Source organism: Chiroxiphia lanceolata, chromosome 7, assembly GCF_009829145.1.
Source record: "Chiroxiphia lanceolata isolate bChiLan1 chromosome 7, bChiLan1.pri, whole genome shotgun sequence".
Taxonomy (NCBI): Eukaryota; Metazoa; Chordata; class Aves; order Passeriformes; family Pipridae; genus Chiroxiphia; species Chiroxiphia lanceolata.
The window spans coordinates 17,069,447-17,088,133 of NC_045643.1; the positions used below are offsets into that span (position 1 = coordinate 17,069,447).

The window sequence follows — 18,687 nt, forward strand, 5'->3', positions numbered from 1 at the left end:
GGAGACAATCCACTAATACTGTTGGCACTCGAGAGCACAGTAACACTGTCCCGTCAGAAAAGTGAGGTAATGGAGAGGGGAGCGGGCCCCGCCGGCCGCCGCCCCGCTACAGATGCGTGAGCTTGGGCGCCTCCTGCATCCGTCCCTGAGAGGTGTGGTGAGAGGAGAGGTCCGTGTAGGTAGGGTGGGGGTCGCAAGGTCCGTGGTGGTGGCCGCCGGGGATCTGTGCGGCGCAGCTGTAGTCCACGCTAGCGGAGGAGGGGTGCTGCAGGTGCCCCAAGTTGAACATGGGGCCTGAGGCTGGCATCGAGTCCACGAAGTTGCCCCCCACGTAGACGGGGCTGCCCTGCAGGCTGGGGTTGGCGAAGCCGCCGCCGCCGCTCTGCATGGGGTGGGGGTCGTACTCCGCGCCCGCGTAGCGCTTCTGCTGCGGCAGGCAGCTGCTCAGCGGCGCCGTGTAGGCGGCCAGCCCGTACATGCTCTGCTGGGACTTGGCGAAGGAGGTGGGCGAGGGCGCGTCGTAGCTGAGGCTGTTGACGCCGGGGAGCTGGCTGGAGTAGCCGACGTGGTTTGGGCCGCTCAGGGGGGGGCTGCGGTCCGGGGACTGTCCGACGGGGGAGTGCATGATGCCTTTGGCTTTTTGGTCCTTTTTGTACTTCATCCGGCGGTTCTGAAACCAGATCTTGATCTGCCGCTCGGTCAGGTTGAGCAGGTTGGCCATCTCCACACGGCGCGGTCGGCACAGGTAGCGGTTGAAGTGAAACTCCTTCTCCAGCTCCACCAGCTGCGCGCTGGTGTAGGCTGTGCGCACCCTCTTGGAGGCCGGCCCGGGGGGGCTCTTGTCCTCGCAGCTCTCTCCTGCGGGGAAGAGGCACAAAGACACGTTGGTCTCCCCAGAAAACCCCCCCTTCCCCTTCCTCCCGGGGTCCCTCGGAGCCCCACCGTCCCCTCTCGCTCTGCCGGCACCCAGGGAGTGGGCACAGGGAACCCGGGGGTGGCCTCCCACCCCTCGCTGCCCGACATACACACCCTCCCGCAGCTAGCTCCCCCCACAGACCCCCAGCCGCCCCCCGTCCAGGCGCTACCGAGAGCCGTCGGGGCTGCGCCTGCCGCCGCTGGGCTGGTGGGGGAGCGAGGCGGGAGCCCCTAGCCTGCCCCACCTACAGCGCCCGGCAGGGCCGGGACCCTCGAGCGGGGGATGTAGGCGATAGTAGCTGGAGGAGTAGGGGACAAGGTGCGGGACCAGGGGTTTCAGCCAGAGGGGTTCAGCCCGAGGGGCTCAGCCCGACCCCCTGGGCAAACAGTGGGCTGGGGCGAGGGTGTTGGGCTACCTGGGGGGGCGCAGGTGCTTTTCTGCTTGGAGTTCTGCCGGGACTCCTTCATCCAGGGGAATATCTGCTTGCTGAGAGTGGCGGTGGCCGAGCCCGAGGAGTTTGGGCCCCCCTTGGCTTTTTTCGGAGGGGGCACACTGGGAGGGGGGTTGGGCGGGGAGGAGGGCGGCAGGGCCGGGGGTTGCTGCTCGCCCATCCCCGGGGGCTGACTGCCCCCGGGGCCGCCCCCGCCCGGCCGCATGCAGCTCCCGCTCAGCTCGCTGCCCTTGTGGGCCGGGGCGCGTCCGGGCGCCGAGCCCTGGACGGAGCAGGCGGAGCCGGGGTACTCGCTGTCCAAGCCGGCCTGGCCGTAGGGCTGGTGGGCCGCGCCGTAGGGGTAGGCGTCGGCCTTGCTGTAGGTGTAGCCCCCGAAGAGCCCCGCGTTGTCGTAGTAGGCGGCTTTCTGCATCCTCTGCTCTGTGATCGCCGAGGCCCGCGGCCCCCGCTCAAATAACATTGACCGCCGCCCTGCGCCTCACGTCGTCGGCCCAGGCCACTCGCAGCCACCTGGGGAGGGAAACAGCGGGGACACAAAAGAGGCTTTCAGTGGGGGGAGCCCCTCAGCCCAGCACCCTCAGCCTCAGCCTCCCCACCATGGGAGGACTGGGAGACATCAAGGAAGGAGCAGGGGACATCAAGAAAAGAGCAAGAGACACCAGATTAAGAGCAGGGGACACAAGGGAAGGAGCAGGGTCACCAGGCAGGAGCCCGTGCAAACTGGGGCACCCCAGGCAGAGGGCAGAGTACACCAGGGAAGGACCGAGGCACAGCAGTGAAAGAGTCACCGAAGAGCGATGGTGCAGGGGGGAACGGGGACACATTGGTGGGACTTCTACAGGCCACCTTTTGAGGCATTCTGGGACATGTTTCATTGCTTTGCTTTGTCTTTGGACTGTTCCCGCTCGAGTTTGGCCGGATCGCCCTCCGCGGTTCTAGGCAAGGGCCCTCAGTGAGCAACTGTGCTGGGTGGTGTCCCCAGAGACCCCCCGGCCCATTTCGGCCGGGAGCACCCGCGCCCCCCGCGCCGCACGCGTGCGCACGGCCGCGCACGGCTGACATGATGGATGGAGCCCGGGCTGCGGCCGGGCAGAGGCAGAAAAATCCCGTCCCCTTTGTAAACCCGCCCTTCTTCTTCCCCTGGATTCCTCCAGAGTTAAAGTATAACCGGCGCCATTCACTCCCTTCACTTTGCACTATAAAGGAAGTCTCAGGTCAGCTCCCCTATTTTAATTCTGTGATTAATTAAATTCCCTCACCCAGCGTTTCTCGTTCTTTTTATTTGTACCCAGTAGAAAGAACCTGAGACATTTGAGATAATTTTTAGAGGATTCTTTTCTTTTTCTAGCCTGTAAATTTATGGCGCTCCCCTCCGCGCCCTCCCACATCAGGCTACTCACATCGAAAACGCAAGGTCCCTCTAGGGCAGATGTATTGGGGCAGAGCTGTTGCCTTCCTCCTTGCTGCTCCCAAAACTTCTCTGCGTTTCGTACAACATGGAAACTGTTCCGCATTTTGTTGCGGTTTTTTAATATTCCCTCTTCCTATTTTTCTTGTTGTATAGGGCTTTTCTCCGACATTTTTGGTAATTTTGTAAATTAGCACAGGCTTCACCTGGGAATGTAAGTGTGTAACTCAACGTATCTTAAGATTTGTTGTATTTCTGCAGGATTTAAGCCTATTAACGTACCAGAGACGAGTAGCTAGAAATTTTTGAACACTGTCCGATAATTATAATTCTCCAGCCTGTACCTAAACAATACTACCACAGTATTCCTTTTTCTCCCCCAGCAATTGGTCCCGCCAAGTACCGCTTATGTGTTCTCTAAAATTCACCGGGAAACACATCTCTGTAAGTAAAAATAACCTCAGCGAGCTGCGATCCGCGGCCCCTCTTGCAGGTTTATCCCATGTCACAAACCGCCGGGGTCCTTTTCTTCCCTGAACAAAAGCTTGGGATGATCTTTGAAGCTGATGGAAACGGGGAAAGAACTGTATTTCTCTTCTGGAAAGTTTCAGTTTAAAAAGTCTATGGGAATGAACGGTGGCGATACAGATGAGTTTTAATACACTGTGATAATCTTGACGAGTCTTGAAAGTATTTTTGTCCAAATAACTCTATCACTCGTTTCCCACTTCTATCATCTACATTTTCAAGAGCAATCTGGACTGAGGACTTTTGTTAGCACAACACTGGCCTAAACGTAGGCTTTTATGTGCCTTGTGAAATATAGTTCCCAAAAGAATACGCAGAATCTTAAGAAAGAATATTGCTGTTAAGCTGTTAAAAGCCTTATTTCTTTTCTGAAATACCAACTGCTTGTGAACTCTGCTTGAACCTAAAAAGGAGGCTATGGGCCATAAATCACATGGACAATGCTCAACTGTTTGGTGGCTCATCTTTAGATCTTAAAAAGAGAGAGAGGGAGAGAAAGAGTGAGACCTTTCCAGGGTTTGATTTTTCTACGAGTGCAAGGCCCGGGGTGATGTTTTTATAGGTAACACCAAAGCAGGGGCTCAACACTTGGTGGTTTGGCCAGAAACAGCCTCAAGGGAAAAAAAAAAAAAAAAAAAAGTGACATCCAAATGGTGAGGCCGAGCTGTGGGAGGTGGGCTCGGAGGCACTGAGGGTAGGAAACCGCAAAGTATCCATGTCTGTGTTTCAGATTTCCCTTCCTCCTCTCCAGAAAGATTTAACCTCATCTGAACTGTTAGGCGTTGCACATGACGATGAGACTTTTTGTCCTGCCACTGGTTCCAGCGCTTTTGGGGGATACCGACCCTCTAACGGCTCTACCCGGGGAGCAGCCGGGAGCTCACGCGTCCACCCGCACGTGTGCGTGGAATGCGGCTGGCCCACACTGACACCGGCCCGGCGCTGCCAGGCGCTTTCCTCCCGACACTTTCATATTAAGCAGTTCTCTACTAAAACTTCCACTACACTTAATTCTGCTTCGGATCAATATCTAATATGATACCGAATAAATAAGAGGCGGTGAGAGTGGCCAGCGAAGCGGTTATTAAAGCAGCCGGAGCTCTCAGGGTGCATATCAATGCACCTGTCATTGCGGTTTGTAACAAAATTTATGACTGCTAGCGCCGTGGCAGTAAACGCTCCGGCCAGGAATGAAAAGGAAAACACTTCCCAAGCCCCGGCACTGTCAGAAGTGCAAAGCAGCCGGCGCGTAGGAGGGAGCCCGGCAAAAGAATCCCCCGCTCGGCACGTTTCCCGGCCGCCGGCCCGGGGCAACCCTGTATATAAGGAAAGCGCTGGAGCCTCCGCCGGACCCGGCCGCGGGCTGGGCACCCACCGCTGGGGTTGCGCTTGAGCCTCAGACGAGGGATGTCTCGTCTTTGAGGGCGCTGAGAGCTCTGGGGAGCGCGAAGGAGCCCCACGAGATACGGAGCGATGGCCGCCGTGGGGCCTCTTAGACCAGCTACGGAGGCCCCCCAGGGAGCCACCCGCTCCCCGCGGCTGGGTCCAGGGCTTGGCTGCTCCCCAGCCGGGCTCGGCTCCCGCGGAGCAGGGGCCGCTTTCTACGGGCTGTTCATTATCTGACGTGGGGGGCGGCGGCGCGCCCCGGGTGCCGCCGGCGAGGGCTAGACCGGGAGCAGCCGGGCGAGGGCCCGGCTCGGAGGGCCGGGGCCGGGCTGTGCTCCCTGCGACGGGCTTGTCGCGATAGGGGAAGCGAGAGATGGATGGAAAAGGAAATTTAGAGAACTCACCACACTTATGTTTTTTCTTGATTTTTGACTTTAACTGTGTGAGTAGGATCTTCAGGTTCCTTTGGATAATCCGTGGGCACGGACCTGCAACAGAAGTGATAACTCTCAGCGGAAACTGCTTTGTTTTGGACTTTCTTCCTTAGGACTTTGTTAATAAATGCACATCTCGTCCTCAGCCCCCTCACCGTGTCTCTCCGTCCGCGTCAGACCTTTTACAAGACAAAGGGCAGATGTTTCTCTTCATTTATTAATAGCGCTTTGAGAGAGGCGGGGAGCAAACAAAACGAGCAAAATACTCCGGTTGCGGGTCGGACCCGGACAGTGCGGCCTGCAGCAGCCGCTCCGACGGGCCCCGCACACCGGCCGCGAAGCCGCGCCCGCCTCTCCGAGCGCGCAGCGGGGGCCGAGACGCGGAGAGGCAGCGCACGAGGGTCCGGGAACGCCTTTGCAGGGGAGCTGTGGGCACCTTCGATGGTCACAACCACGGCACCCGCACCCACGGCCCGCGGAACCCTCGGCGGAAACGAAGCTAGCGCGAGTGTCTCTCCATTTCTCCCCCCCCCCCAGACCCCAAGTAAGACAGAGAGAAAGATAAGCGAAGAAGCCCCAGCACTGAAAATGCACCGCAAATATTTGTGTCTCGAAATTAGTATTTTGCGTTTGGCTGTGCAATGTGTCGATTCAGGACTTTAAGAACTTAAGAGTGCCAGAAAATCCCCCACAAAGAAGCCCAGGTCATTATAAAGACGATATCTAGCCACCATAAGCCTTTGAAATGACCTTTGGCTCGTACAGCAATAACTCACCACTTAATGAACAACCAGCGGAAGCGCCTCCGATAGCTCACAACACAACAGACCTTACAACTTTCCACCAAGTCTTCTCTCTCCCTAACCAAACTCAGTAGGATGCTACATTCCCCTTCCAAATCACCTTAATTTATGCTGGCAAACAGGAGTTAGGGAAGTGGAGCTTCATGATTACACATGATGCTCTCTCAGGTTCCTGGCCCGGGCCTGTCCCGGTAACGTCTTATATAATATATTCACGTGGGCGTACGTCAACTTTAAGTGCCTTATTTTTTTTCAAGATAATTCATTAGAAATAGCACTTTACAGGGTGTATGAAGGCAGCCTAAGTTGGGTTGCACCTTAGCCCCTGAGCGGAGAGATCATAATATTGCAAACCGAGTCATTGTTAGCCGCTGTTGATTAACACGGTAAGTTTTCATTTCGTGACTAATTAATTATCGACTTCTCATCCCTTTCCGAAGCAGCTTCTCAGCCTCACAAGCGATAGCTTTCTTGCTCTAGACATGCTTTATTTAGCCAGAGCTTGGCCAAATACCAAGATTTCCACGGCCACAGGAAGAGCCCCCAAAGTTTGTACTGCGAAGAGAGGAGCCCGGGCACGCTGGAGTTGTGCTCGACTCCCAGCTCTTGGAGAAGACGTTGCCAGAGCTAAACCCAGGGAAGTCTTTAGAATTATTTAGGTGTGGGACCAGTATAGATATTATTGAAATTTTAGGTGAAGTTATAACTGAGTGCTTCCATCGAGCCAAATGAAATGCTGCTTGCAGTAATTGGATTCAGCTGACTAACTTGGCAGGCCAGCAGCTTGGAGGCATACAGCTAAGAAAAATGTTCACTACTTTTAACTTCTCATCGAGCAGAGCAACACGCAATAGAAAATAAAAATAAAAAAATAAACACCTTAACTTTCTCCCTTTCCCTTCGCCTCCCTCCCTGTTTCCCGCGGGGCACTCCGACCCCCGCGGAGGACTCGCCCGGGTGACTCGGGGCGGTCAGGGTCTGCTACAGCCTTACACACGCTCCTGCTCGACAGCACAGCTCCGGGCTTTACGCAGGAGCTCTACAACAGACAATCGAGAGTTCGCCCGGGCTCCACGCAGGCCACCAGTCAGTGGAAACAGGCGTTCCTGGGAGAGCCGGGCTAGTTGCAACAGCCCAAGAGGGAGCTGAGATGTAAGTGTATGCGGAGAGGCTGTGTGGTCGCTACCAGATCCCTAGTTCGCCCAGAGAGGCACCGGTCCCCCCCAGGCATCTTCCCACAACCTTATTGATCAAACCACACAAACGCTGGACAAGAAACTTCTCAGTAGATAAATATCAAGCCGTGCTTCAAACAGCATGTGTAACTCGAAGGCATGAGCATACCGGTAATAGCAGCACTAAAACAACTTGGGGAGGAAAACAACAACCACTAAGGAAAACGAATGCACGGAGGGGGGAAAAGGTTCGGGAAGACACTTGGCACCAATATTTAAGAGACCCTATATAAGAGCTACATTACCATGAGCCTATTTTAAATCGCCCTTTACAAATCAACACGGCTACCCCCTGCCCGGCTATCCACGGCAACGCATTAACGTGATGCTCAATCTTACTTTGGCAATGGGAGCATCTAGCAAAGTTGTCTCTCCCTCGTTTCTTTGCTTATTTGTAATTCTCATCCTGAAACCACCCAAAATTGGGAAAAGGATAGGGTTAAACGTAATCCTCTAGCCTTTGGAAAGGACTCCACTTTTTATTTAAAGAACGTAATACAAAGAAGATACAGCTTAAAACGTTCAAGGAGGTGGAGACCACTCCGTATAGTTGCAGCCGCTATGGGCAGAGATCGCAAACAAATTCCAGACCGTCTCTGAGTAAAGGCGATAATACAGCCCCTGCGGTTAAACGTCCCATTTTGTCATGCAGTTGCTTACCTGTGTATCAATTTATCATAAACCTGGGTTCCTCACTTTTCAGGATCTGCGCTTGCAGTTCTTAGAATATATCCTTCACCCTTTGTCTGCGGACAATACTCTCCTAAACCTGATCTTGCGGTTTTACAGACATTTCCATACACCAGAATTCCCGATAGAACGAAAACAGGCTCAGGCTCAACTACCAATAAAAGAAAGCGAGTGGAAATCGGAATTTGTTGGGCTTTAAAAAAAAAAAATCAACACACAACCCTTTAGCCATCAGCGTCCTGGAACCAACGACAGCAATTGGCCGGCTCCTGGTTTGTTTTGGTTTTAAATCGTGCGGCCATTGATGAATTTTGGGGGCGAGCAGGAGAAATCCCTTTATAATCAGAAATATAGGCACTGCCTTAAAATACAGGCATATTGGCCCACGTGATCGCAGAGCAGCGCGCCGGGGCCGAGGCTGGCGCGCTCCCCGCGCCCCCGCGCAGCGGGAATGCCGCGCCGGGCCCCGCGGGGCGGGCGGCCCCCCGCGCCCCGGCCCGCCCGGCCGCGCTGCCCAGCCCGCGCTCCTTCCGCACCGCGGCCGCGCCGCCCGCACTTACGCGCCCCGCGGGGCCGGCGGAGCCCGGGAAAAGGTGAATTCCGCGGGATGATCCCAGGGCGCAGAAATTCCCAGCGGAGACAGAGGAGGTATTTGGGACTCGCTGCGGCCGAGGGCCTGTGCCGGGGGCAGCTCCGCAGCAGCGCTGCTCTGGCGGACAGGCGCTGGGGCCCACTGGTGTGCGCGAATTTTTGCTTTCTCCGTACCGGGAAGATGCAGGGCAGCGGGGACTACCCGTCTGGAGGCTGAGCAAGCGCTGGGAAAAAAATCCTTATGACATTTGTGCGTGTGTGTGTCTGCCCTGATCCTGCCTCCCTTCTCTGTGTGTATGAAGAGACACAGAGCAAACCCGGTGTATATCCGTCATGTGTGCCCACAAAGCTCCCTAACAATTCCAGTTCGGCAAAATATATATATATATATATATATGCATATATATATATACACACATATATTAGCTCCTCTGATTTTTCTAACATATCTGTAGCTATAAATACACCACACCTAATCTAACATCTGCTATGATTTCATTACCATCCAAAGCATGGGGATGTGACAGTAACGTATTACCTTACAATACTAACCATAAGTGCATTGTAACATTTATCTAAATTACATTGCTTTTCCTGACTTTGCAAACCAGTTATAAAAAGATTGGAGTCCAGTGATGGAAACATAAGTTCAATGTAAATTATTGTGTACGGCTTCGGATTTATAATCCTATATTTCTTCGAAATGATGCACTTAAATCTCGCCTCAAGTAAGAGGTAATGGTTCTTTATATCCTTTTCCGTCAGCCATATATTTCGGTGTCTGGGTAGTTTTGCCGAACACCCCGCGCTCGCGTGTCTGTGTGTACATACAGCAACCCCTACACGCACAGCGTGTTCTGCATACTTGTGTATATACACACAAAGCCGAACATAATTCTGGCTGCTGTTTAGACATTTTGGATGACGGAGAGGTCTTTCACTTCCTACACAAAAGTGCGAGGGAGAAGCTGGCCACGAGCAAAGACCACGAAGAGGATTCAGAAGAAAACGTCTTTTCGGAGGACGGTTCAGAACACCCTGGAAAAAAGCCTCACAGCCCTAGGGTGTCTTTTCAGAGCATAGGGATAAAAAAAAAATTTAAAAAAAAAAAAAAAAAAAGACGAAATTTAAGGTGAGCATGGAGGGGACAGCTCAAAGAAAGAAGCACCTTCGCCACCACCAGAATTAAGACATCGTAAAGGGGACTGAAAAAGTATTAAGGAAATGTTAATCCTTTGGCTGGTGGGACTCCAGCTTTGCGCGAATTTGTCTCCAGTAAGGATCTAAGACTTCTTCAATCGGAGCATATGTTCATAGAGCAATAAAACAGAAAGATTTACAGTCTCCGCCCGCCCCCCAGCAGCCTCATACCCTTTCAGGAATTACTTATCATGATTTATAACAACAACTCCGGCAATTGTCAAACTGATAAAATAGCCCGGGCTATATGCGAGAATAAACGCTCTTATGAAAGGGCTACGATTTATGTTCAGGTCCATTTTACTGCTTGTCTTGGTGGAGTTTGGTTTCTTTCCCGGCCCAATAGGATAATATAAAACTTCATTGATAAAAACGTAGGAGTCCTCGTGAAGTAGCAAATCTGTTCCTTAGTCACTAGCAAAGCACATAAACATTTGTCATCTTTGAATAATTGAATTAATGTGTTATTGTTTGAATGTATAATTCATAACATAGGAAACTTTGTCTCTGTCCTGCCTCCGAAACGGAAGCAATAAAAAGTTACAATCTAGGTTTTTTTAGAAATTACTCCAGCAAGGGATAATAAAGAATATCCTGTTTGCAGAAGGTATTTCCAGATGATTGGGATTTCACAGAGAAATCTCAGACTCGTTGTCCATATTCTATGGAGTTTACAGGGAGTGGCTTTGTATAAGAACACAAATCCTGCTTTCCCCTACTCCGGGCTATTGATCCGGGACTCGAAAGCCGGCATGCCCGCTTGGGGGGCTGGATTCGTCCGAGGTCCCCCGCAGCCCCGCGCCGGGTTGCGAGTCTCGGGCGAGCAAGGACGGCGGGCAGGGCAGGAGCGGGCAGGGCGGCAGGGGCGGCAGGGGCAGCGGGGCCGGAGCCGGCCTTTGTGCGGGCGGCGGGGGGAAGGCGCGCTCGGCACTGGCTCCGGCCCCGCTGTCAAAGACGCACGGCAAAATTTACGACCCTGCTTGCGAAGGAGCTGAGGGCCTTTCCCCGCCGCTGGGACCGGGCAACGGCTGCCCTGACAGACGCATTGTTTCCTCCGCGATGCTCCGCGCCTCCCCGCGCAGGCAGCCGCGGCCAGCGCCGCCACCCCGGGAGGCGGGCGGGCGGGCAGCCTCCCTGCTCCGCGGTGCTCCGCGCCGCTCCGCGCTCGTCCTCTTTCCCCCGCTCCCTGGGAAGCAAAGGTCACCGCTTGCGCCCGGTCCGGTTCCCGGCCGCTGCCGAGCTGGAAATCAGGAAGCAGCGTGCCCTATTTGTCAAGTGTTTGACAGCTGAGTTCATTAAGGCTTAAATAAGGAGAAATAAAAATAAAAAATATTTACGTACCAGGCGTCTCTTTTTCAGCAGCTACCAAAGAGCTAGGTGTGCAGGGAGAGGGACTGCACTCTTTGTATATTATATTCTTGGGATCTCTTCAGTTTTCAAGTCTGATAGAGTCCTTTGCTTGGCAGATTAATGACGACTCCGTGTTTCTTAAGGGACGTGCTGAATTAATTATTTCGCAAATCACGTGGTCAGGACTTGTAGAAATCTATTCTTATCATCTTCCTTGCACTTTGAAATTCTGCCTGTTATGACTGTTCCTAGCAAGATTATTTTGGTCTCTAGGCTTGGGGGGAAGGAGGGGAAAAAAAAAAAAAAAAAAAAAAAGGAAAAAGAATCAGGGGAAAGGGCTAACAAACATGGCCGTTGGAAGCGGTGTGGCTCTGCACCGAGAGGTCCCTATTTACTGTACTGTACAGTGAGTGGGGTTTGCTATTGACTCTGCCTTTCCTCTTCATTCTTACCTTAACGACTAGTGGTGATATAATATACAGAACTGTATTGATGTATCGGGAGTAACAGGAGGAGCTATTAAAGAGGAGAGAGAGAAAGTGCAATCACAAAATATGCCTCAATATTTAAACTTAGCGACTGTGTGCTTAGAAAGGCACCCTCACGCTCCCCTCCACGCACTCGGGCAGTAGAGACACATGTCTTCTGCTGTGCCCCTGCTCCTTGGCTGGGCTGAGCCAGAGACTGTATTTTTGGACTCGTGCCTTGACCACGCTCCAGGAGAGGACAAGCCCTCAGTGACAAGTACTTATTACAAAAATAGTGCAATCGACTTCTCCTGGCTAGATGTATGTGTTATTGTCTGAGGTGCTTACGCAGGGGAGAAAAAAGTGTTTGCCTTAGTTGCAGGGGAAAGTTTAAAATCTCCAAGTTTGTGTTTTCTTGTGATCTTTCTTTTGCATCCACTGTCAAAATGAGGGTTACTGCTCAGGAAAAGCTAGTCTCTACGTTGCAATTTCAAATTTCCATTTCTTTCTTGCACCGGTTCCTTCCAGGACTCACCTAAAAAGCACACATCCGCGTGGGGATCGAGGTGACTTCAGGTGTGGCTCCTTGACTCCTACCACACATGCAGAAATCCGGGAGTCATTCTAGGAGGGCTTGTTAAATGCAAAGCAGCAGCAAATGGATGACAGGCACTTTTAACTGCAGCCTAAAAGTAAATATAGACTCCAGCTTGGCCTAGAGTCACACCATTATGGCTGGGGCAAACAGCAAACCTGTTCAAAGGGACATTTGGAAGGATGCTATGCAGAGTCACTCATCTTTTAACACTGTAATGATGGGAGGGACCAGCGTTTTCACAGAAGAGAGATCTACCTTGTAAGCACTGTTTGTTCAAGGTACAAACCAGAATCTATTTCGCTACACCTTTTATTATTTCAAAATTATGTGGAGGTCTTACATCAAAACTACAGGCGACAGTTAGTATAAATAACGCTTTAATCAATGGCAGCAAAACATCAGCAAAGTCTATAAAAAGCATCACACTTTAACAGAGATGAGAATATTTGCTGAACAATGCGACCGTTTAACAAAGGCTCCAATTCACAACGTTCACCCATGATGAACAAAAATAACCGGCTTCGCTTCATACACAAAATATCTCTGGAGAAGGGTTTAAACCATTAAAAAATAAACCTCAGGTTCGTTTTGCACCGGAGATAAGGACCAGTGGGTACTCCTGGTCGCTATTACAGACATTCCTGACCCTTCAGAGCATTGGCAGCTGAAAACTACTTCTTTTTGGTACTTTCTGCCTCCAAGTATTCTCCGATCTTACAGCGCAATTACACCTATGTAAACCTATAGTGCCCCGGTCTCGCTCAAAGGGTGCTTGCAAACAGGGTTGTAAGAGCTGTGCCTGCTGAACCCAACACTCGTCCCGGAGTTATTAACATTTCAAAAGACAATGAGACAAATTCTGCTCGCAGCTACATCCCTGTTTGACTTCAGTGGGCGGGGGAAGGTAATCTGGGAGCAGAAGTTGGTCCTTTAACTTCGGGAGTCATCTCGGTCCATCAGAAGCACAAAGCAAGGATTTGCTTATCCAAGGCCATTATTTTCCAGAACTGTACCACTGATGCCAAAGTAGGTGTCTCTCTCACACACACAACACATTTTCCCTGCTCCCAGTCAACTTATCACAGACTTTAAGTAAACAGCGGGGGTCCGGGAGGGGGATTTTCAAGAAGAGCAGCTAGAGAGGTTTTACTTCTCCACACCCTTTTTTCCCCCCCTTTATTTTCGTAGATTCGTCTGAAGAGTGAAAGGATGGCTTTGAACAGCTCTGGAGAGGAAAGGCCACTACCGTAGGAACCTGGTGTAACAAAACTTGAAAACTTGTCTCAGGAATTCCCTCCTCAAGCGCTGCTGCTAGCTGCTCTCCATACTAGAGAAAGGGAAGGGTATTTTGGGTCCAAAAGGTTAAGGGTTTAGAGGTCACTCTTCCCGGCTGAAATACAACTAATCGAATAGAAAATTTGTCCTCTGGGTGAACCTGTTCCTGCAATTTAGCCGAACTTCAGTAAAATACCTTTTCAGCTTCTCAACGTGAAGGCGCCAGAAAAAAAGACGTCTTTACTATGTATGAACTCGGTGCTTTTTGTCATAGAAACAATGATGCGAATAATGCGGGAATATCCATCTTTAATATCACGACGTGGAGATATTCAAGTATTGCCATGTGCAAGTCTGAGAACTGGGCTAATCCTAAGGAAGAACAAAGCGTTTTCTCTAGGCTCTAAAACAAAAGACCAAGTCTTAAAGACACTTTGCGGACTTCTAGGAACGAGAAAAAGGCAAAAATTAACTGCTGGCCACAGTTAACACTGCTGAATACACCCTTGTTGAAAAGTTCGCTTTTTATTTTCGAATTCATTTAATCCCATTTTGGCCGCTGTTTTTCCGAGTGAACCCAAAAGCCTTGAGTCCTCGATGGGAAGCACCCAGCCTAGAGGAGGGCACGTTAACTCAGCCCCTGCTCTTTCCACCTCCCTTCAGTGTTTGCTATGAGTTTCATTCTTTACCCCTTTTCTCTTTAATAAAGGGATCACCTCGTTACAATTTCGACTATATGGTTTCTCTCCCAGGCTGCCCTGAGGGTACAGGAGATAAGGGCTGAGCTTTAAAATCGCCTGAGCGGAGGTGTAAGTGGCTGAGGGAGCTGGTTTGGTTGGCTTTCGTAGTTACAGCGCACTAAAACTTTGGCAGCCAGCAGTCAGAGCCAAATCAGTGAGTATTAGACGAGCTCTATTCCCATGCAAGCCTTTCCTCTTTCCCTGAAAGCAGCTTGCTGAGCTTTCCAACCGTTGCAGTCATGTGTCGTGGTTTGCTTAAAAACAATCACTGTTCTTAAAACAAACAAAAAACAACAACACCAAAAACCTAAACAAACCCAAACCACAAAAATCCAACAGACCAAAATAAACCTAAAACAAAACAAGACAGCAGCCAACATAGCCTATCTCTCTTTAGCAGAAAAGAAATTTGAAATCTGCTTGAAATAATGTATTCAGTTTCCAGCTTTGAATGGCTCAGGTTATATCAGAAATCACATTAACTTTTCACTTTTTTTTGGTGACGGTGGTAGTTCTATTGTTTGTTTCGAGCTTGTTGGGGTTTGGGTTTGGGGTTTTTTTTGGGGGGGAGGTGTTTTTTGTGGTCTCCCCTCTTTTTTTTTCTTTTTTTTTTTCCCTTTCCATTTTTAAAATGAGGTATTGATGGTTAAAAGCACAGCGCTGAGTAGCAGACTTTGGAAACAGATTTCAAGCCTGTAAGCTCTGGATGGCACACGATATGGAGCAGGGACGCTTTTCCTATTCACAAAGGAGGAAAATAATTAAAAAAAAAGGGGGGGGACAAGAAAGTTGTGTACGTTCAAGACAAGTAAACATTACATGTGTTGATGAGATTGGGAAGGAGAAATGCTGTATTTCAGCTCCTCTTCCCCGTTTTTGGTTTGACTATTTTTCTTTTTGTCTTCACTCTTCTATGTAACAAATAAATAAATACGCTAACACTATCAGAACATAAAATAACCCGTTTTCACTTAATTCCTATGCACACCTTCTGAGACGTTATGGAAATGAGCAAGTATTTTCATCACACCAAGAAAGGTAAAGCAGCACAAAAAAAGTTCACATTTAATAGTCTTTATGTTCAAATAAAAGACTATACTATGATTTTCCTGTCCTCAGCTTGCCCAAAATGCATCCGTGCCCAAATTACATGGGATAAAAAGACAATTAAAAGTATAAATCCCAGAATAAAGCATCCAATCTTCACTTTCAAATTCAAAACTGAAACACAGGACAGTTTCATTTTCAATGATTTATTACTTTTTAAGGACAGAAGGTCTCATTTAATATTTTCCCAATTCCCACTGCCTGCGTGATGGTTTGGTTTTTTTCTTTCCCCTTTCTCTTTCTTTTCCCTTTTTTTGTTTTCCTCTTTTAAGTTGTGCTAGAAGAGGCAAATAAAATAAAGTCCAAAGTAGCGTCATTTTGTCTCCTTTGTACAACAGTACCTTAAAGAAAGATGACAGTTTCTCGTGTCCTTAGCTGCTACATGCAGGTTCTGCTTGGGCAGTGTCAGTTATGTACAGTACTGGTCAGAAGCGAAGGATGAAATGGAAAATTTCACCTCTTCTACAAAGTTGTCAAGTCAGTCTGATGGTCCTTGGAACCAGTTTGTAAATGGGGGTTTGAACCAGACGAAGAAGACCTGCCCTTCGTGTTGGGCAGTTTGTGATCTTTTTTCCACTTCATTCTTCTGTTCTGAAACCAGATCTTGATCTGGCGCTCAGAGAGACACAAAGTGTGGGCTATCTCGATACGGCGGCGCCTGGTCAGGTACCTGTTAAAATGAAATTCTTTTTCCAGTTCTAGGACTTGCTGTCTGGTGTAAGCTGTGCGGGAGCGTTTAGGTTCCCCTCCGTTGTAATTGGGATTCACTGGGAAAAAAATACGGAGAACTTTACAAAGCTAATCTTGACTTGCCGGTTCGACTTTACAAAAGAAAACCTTATGAGCTGCGAGCATGTGGCCGGGCTGGATTCGTCCCAGTTGCTTACAATGGACGGGCTGCTCTCCCCCACGTTTGAGGCAGGCACTACGGGCACACGCAGCTAGGTAGTCTGGGAGCCTCTAGCAGGCTCCTAAAATGGAGTTTTATCCTGCACGGCAAAGCCCCGCGTGGCCAACAGCCTATTTCCTCAGCAATAAAAATTTATGGCGAGTGTAATTGGCCACCTCGGCTTAAAAAGCTCGTCCACGAGCCTGGCAGGGACTCGGGCAAGCGCCGCTGAGGACGATCGGAAGCAGGGTAGAAGAGCAAAGTAAGAAGAGGATCCTTACCCGAGTTTACATGGACTTTCTTCATCCAGGGATAAACTACTGCTGGCTGCTTAACTGCGGAGCCGTTTGGGGGTTTGAGGGCCGGCTGCTGGCTGCAGGCTCGCGAGTTGGACATTGGAGGCGGTGGACAATGCTCTGCTGGGCCGGGGAAGTGGCTTGCCGGGCCGGATTGCTCCTGTCCGTGACCCCGCGGCTGCCCGGCAGAGCCTTGGGCATTGCTACAGCTAAAGGGTTGCTCGCTGTAGTTTGACCGTGGATAGAGTCCCTGGTGCTGGAAATCAGAGCCTTGCGAGGCACTGTAGTACTCGGCCCCCTGCTCGCCTAGGTAGCTATTCTGCAAATATTCCTCGCAAGGAGGAAATTTGGGATCCACATACTTAGAGTTCACCATATACGAACTCATGGCCATTAATTTCTGAAGGTAGAAAATACTAATTTTTCTCGTGTTGTCTTTTTTTCCCCTGCCATAGAGCCCTCCTACTTGCTGTCAACTGAATAAAGTTAGGCGGGCATGTGACCGGCCCGGCCAATGGGGAGCCGGGCGCCCACCGCCGCATTTCCCCGCATTTCCCCCGATTCCACTCAATAACATCCCTCTGACTGGGTGACCCCCCTCTTCGGCGGGCCGCACCCCCAAACCAGGTACCGGAGGTGTAGGGGTACCCCGGGGCGGTGGCCGCTGCCCTGCCCACAGCCTTTTGTCTGAGCCGGCTTCCCCCAACCCCGGGGGATGCAGACCCGCCGCCTGATTTACCAGCCAGCATCATTGCCGGGGCTTGGTACCTTGCTTTAAATAAAATAATAAAAAAAAAACAAACCAACAACAACAACAACATCGAAAGGAATATACGGAGCGATGAGCTGAAGCGGGGTTAAAAGAGAGGAAACTGGTAAGCAGTAGAGGAAAAGAAAAGCCGTCAAAGAAGAGGGTAATATGATGTACAATAGATCTGTCCTGTCTTTGTCTCGCAGAGGTCATCCAAAAGTTACCAGAATTTAGTTCTGCTGAATAAAATTAGGCAATCAGTAACTTCTCATTCACTTTCAAGCCTCAATATATACGTGTGCATACGTATGTGCGCACAGACGCAAACGCCAACGTATAAATATAAATCTATACATGTATGTATGTAAAATCACACAGATGGCAAGAAACAGTTCACTTTTAACTACTAAAGTTCAATCGACTGAACTGGTGACGTCATTTAATTAGGTTAAAAATATCACGGGTTTAATGAGATAAATTCGGTCTTCATTCATCAATATCATGCCTGGAGCACAAGTAAATACATTCCAGTGAGACGAAGGCTGCTTTTGCTGCTGTCGTAAATATTTTGGTGTGATCTGGACCCTTGACAGAAAAATTTTGCTAACGTCTGGCATATCTAGCTAATTTATGAGTATCTTTTAAAAGAGTTATTCACTGATTGGTAAATAATTTCTTTCTCTCCCCCCCCCCCCTTCCTCCCCGAAAATTTGTAGCTTCTGGTGAGATTAATTGTTTAAATTCACAGATTTTCAGTGAAAGTTAGGACTGAAAGACAATTGAAGTTTAAAAAAAAAGTCCTAAAACCTAGCAATTAGGAGCGAGGCAGCAAAACTTTTGTAATTTTTGAGTGTTCAGCACGCACATGCCTCTTGATTCCACCCGTATTTAAACTTCTAACCATTTGCAGAAAGGTGAAGTTTTTGCATCGACCATATATTCCCCTAGAATCGAATCTGTGACTATATGAATATCACACAAATTCGGTTCTACAGGGTATATATAGACAACGTAATAACATTCTGTTTTCATCTATAATATAGCAGGTCTTTGCAATTCTCTTAGTCTCTTACTGTCTTCTGAGGAATGTAAACTATTCTGCTGGGACTCAGTTCTGAAATACGGATTTGCAGGAAGGTGGGATTTCGGAAAAGATTCACGCTTGTTATAACTGCTGCAATAGAGCTATACGAGTCTCCACCAAATCATAACGACGAATTTCGCCTACCAAATTCTCAGAAAGACCTGCCGTTCTCTTTAAATTCTCTGCCGTTTACGTCCTCGCTACGGAAAACTGACCTGATCGGTCAAATTGTGCTATTTAGAATAATAATGGTTAAAGTAATTTAGAAAGGAGTCTTTAACTATTTAGACTAACACGAATCCGAAGAGATTCTCCACAATCAGAAATCCCCCCCCCCCAAAAAATAAAAAAGAATTAAAAAAAAAAAAAAACAACAAAACAAAAACAAAACCAAAAACGAAACAGAAGTAAAACAGTCGACAACAGAAACAGCGGTTGGTGAAAAAGATGAGATTAAAGGCTGGAGTTAGTTGCTCTCGGGAAGAAGA

The 18,687-nt window shown here is 49.6% G+C and overlaps 2 protein-coding genes across 2 annotated transcripts in view; both read right to left on the minus strand.

The window, feature by feature from the left end:
• The window catches only part of HOXD3 (homeobox D3), a 29,078-nt gene continuing 10,391 nt past the window's right edge, over positions 1-18,687 (minus strand). The window contains exons 2-4 of the mRNA XM_032693357.1: positions 5,094-5,177; positions 1,332-1,877; positions 1-858 (exon numbers count right to left, since the gene is read on the minus strand). Of these exons, the coding sequence (XP_032549248.1) occupies positions 107-858; positions 1,332-1,827 (1,248 nt within the window). The 5' untranslated portion in view covers positions 1,828-1,877; positions 5,094-5,177 and the 3' untranslated portion in view covers positions 1-106. The remainder of the gene's footprint in view (positions 859-1,331; positions 1,878-5,093; positions 5,178-18,687) is intronic.
• Positions 12,359-17,148, minus strand: HOXD4 (homeobox D4). Its single transcript, XM_032693358.1, has 2 exons — positions 16,350-17,148; positions 12,359-15,946 (listed from the first exon to the last, which is right to left on the minus strand). Exons 1-2 carry the CDS (start codon positions 16,756-16,758, stop codon positions 15,642-15,644), a joined length of 714 nt encoding a protein of 237 aa, XP_032549249.1. The 5' UTR covers positions 16,759-17,148; the 3' UTR covers positions 12,359-15,641.

Coding starts and splice junctions, on each gene's coding strand:
- HOXD4 (XM_032693358.1), bottom strand. CDS start 16,758: ATGGCCATGAGTTCGTATATGGTGAACTCTAAGTATGTGGATCCCAAA. Junction 15,947..16,349: donor GAAAGTCCATGTAAACTCGG/GTAAGGATCCTC, acceptor TTTTTTTCCCAG/TGAATCCCAATTACAACGGA.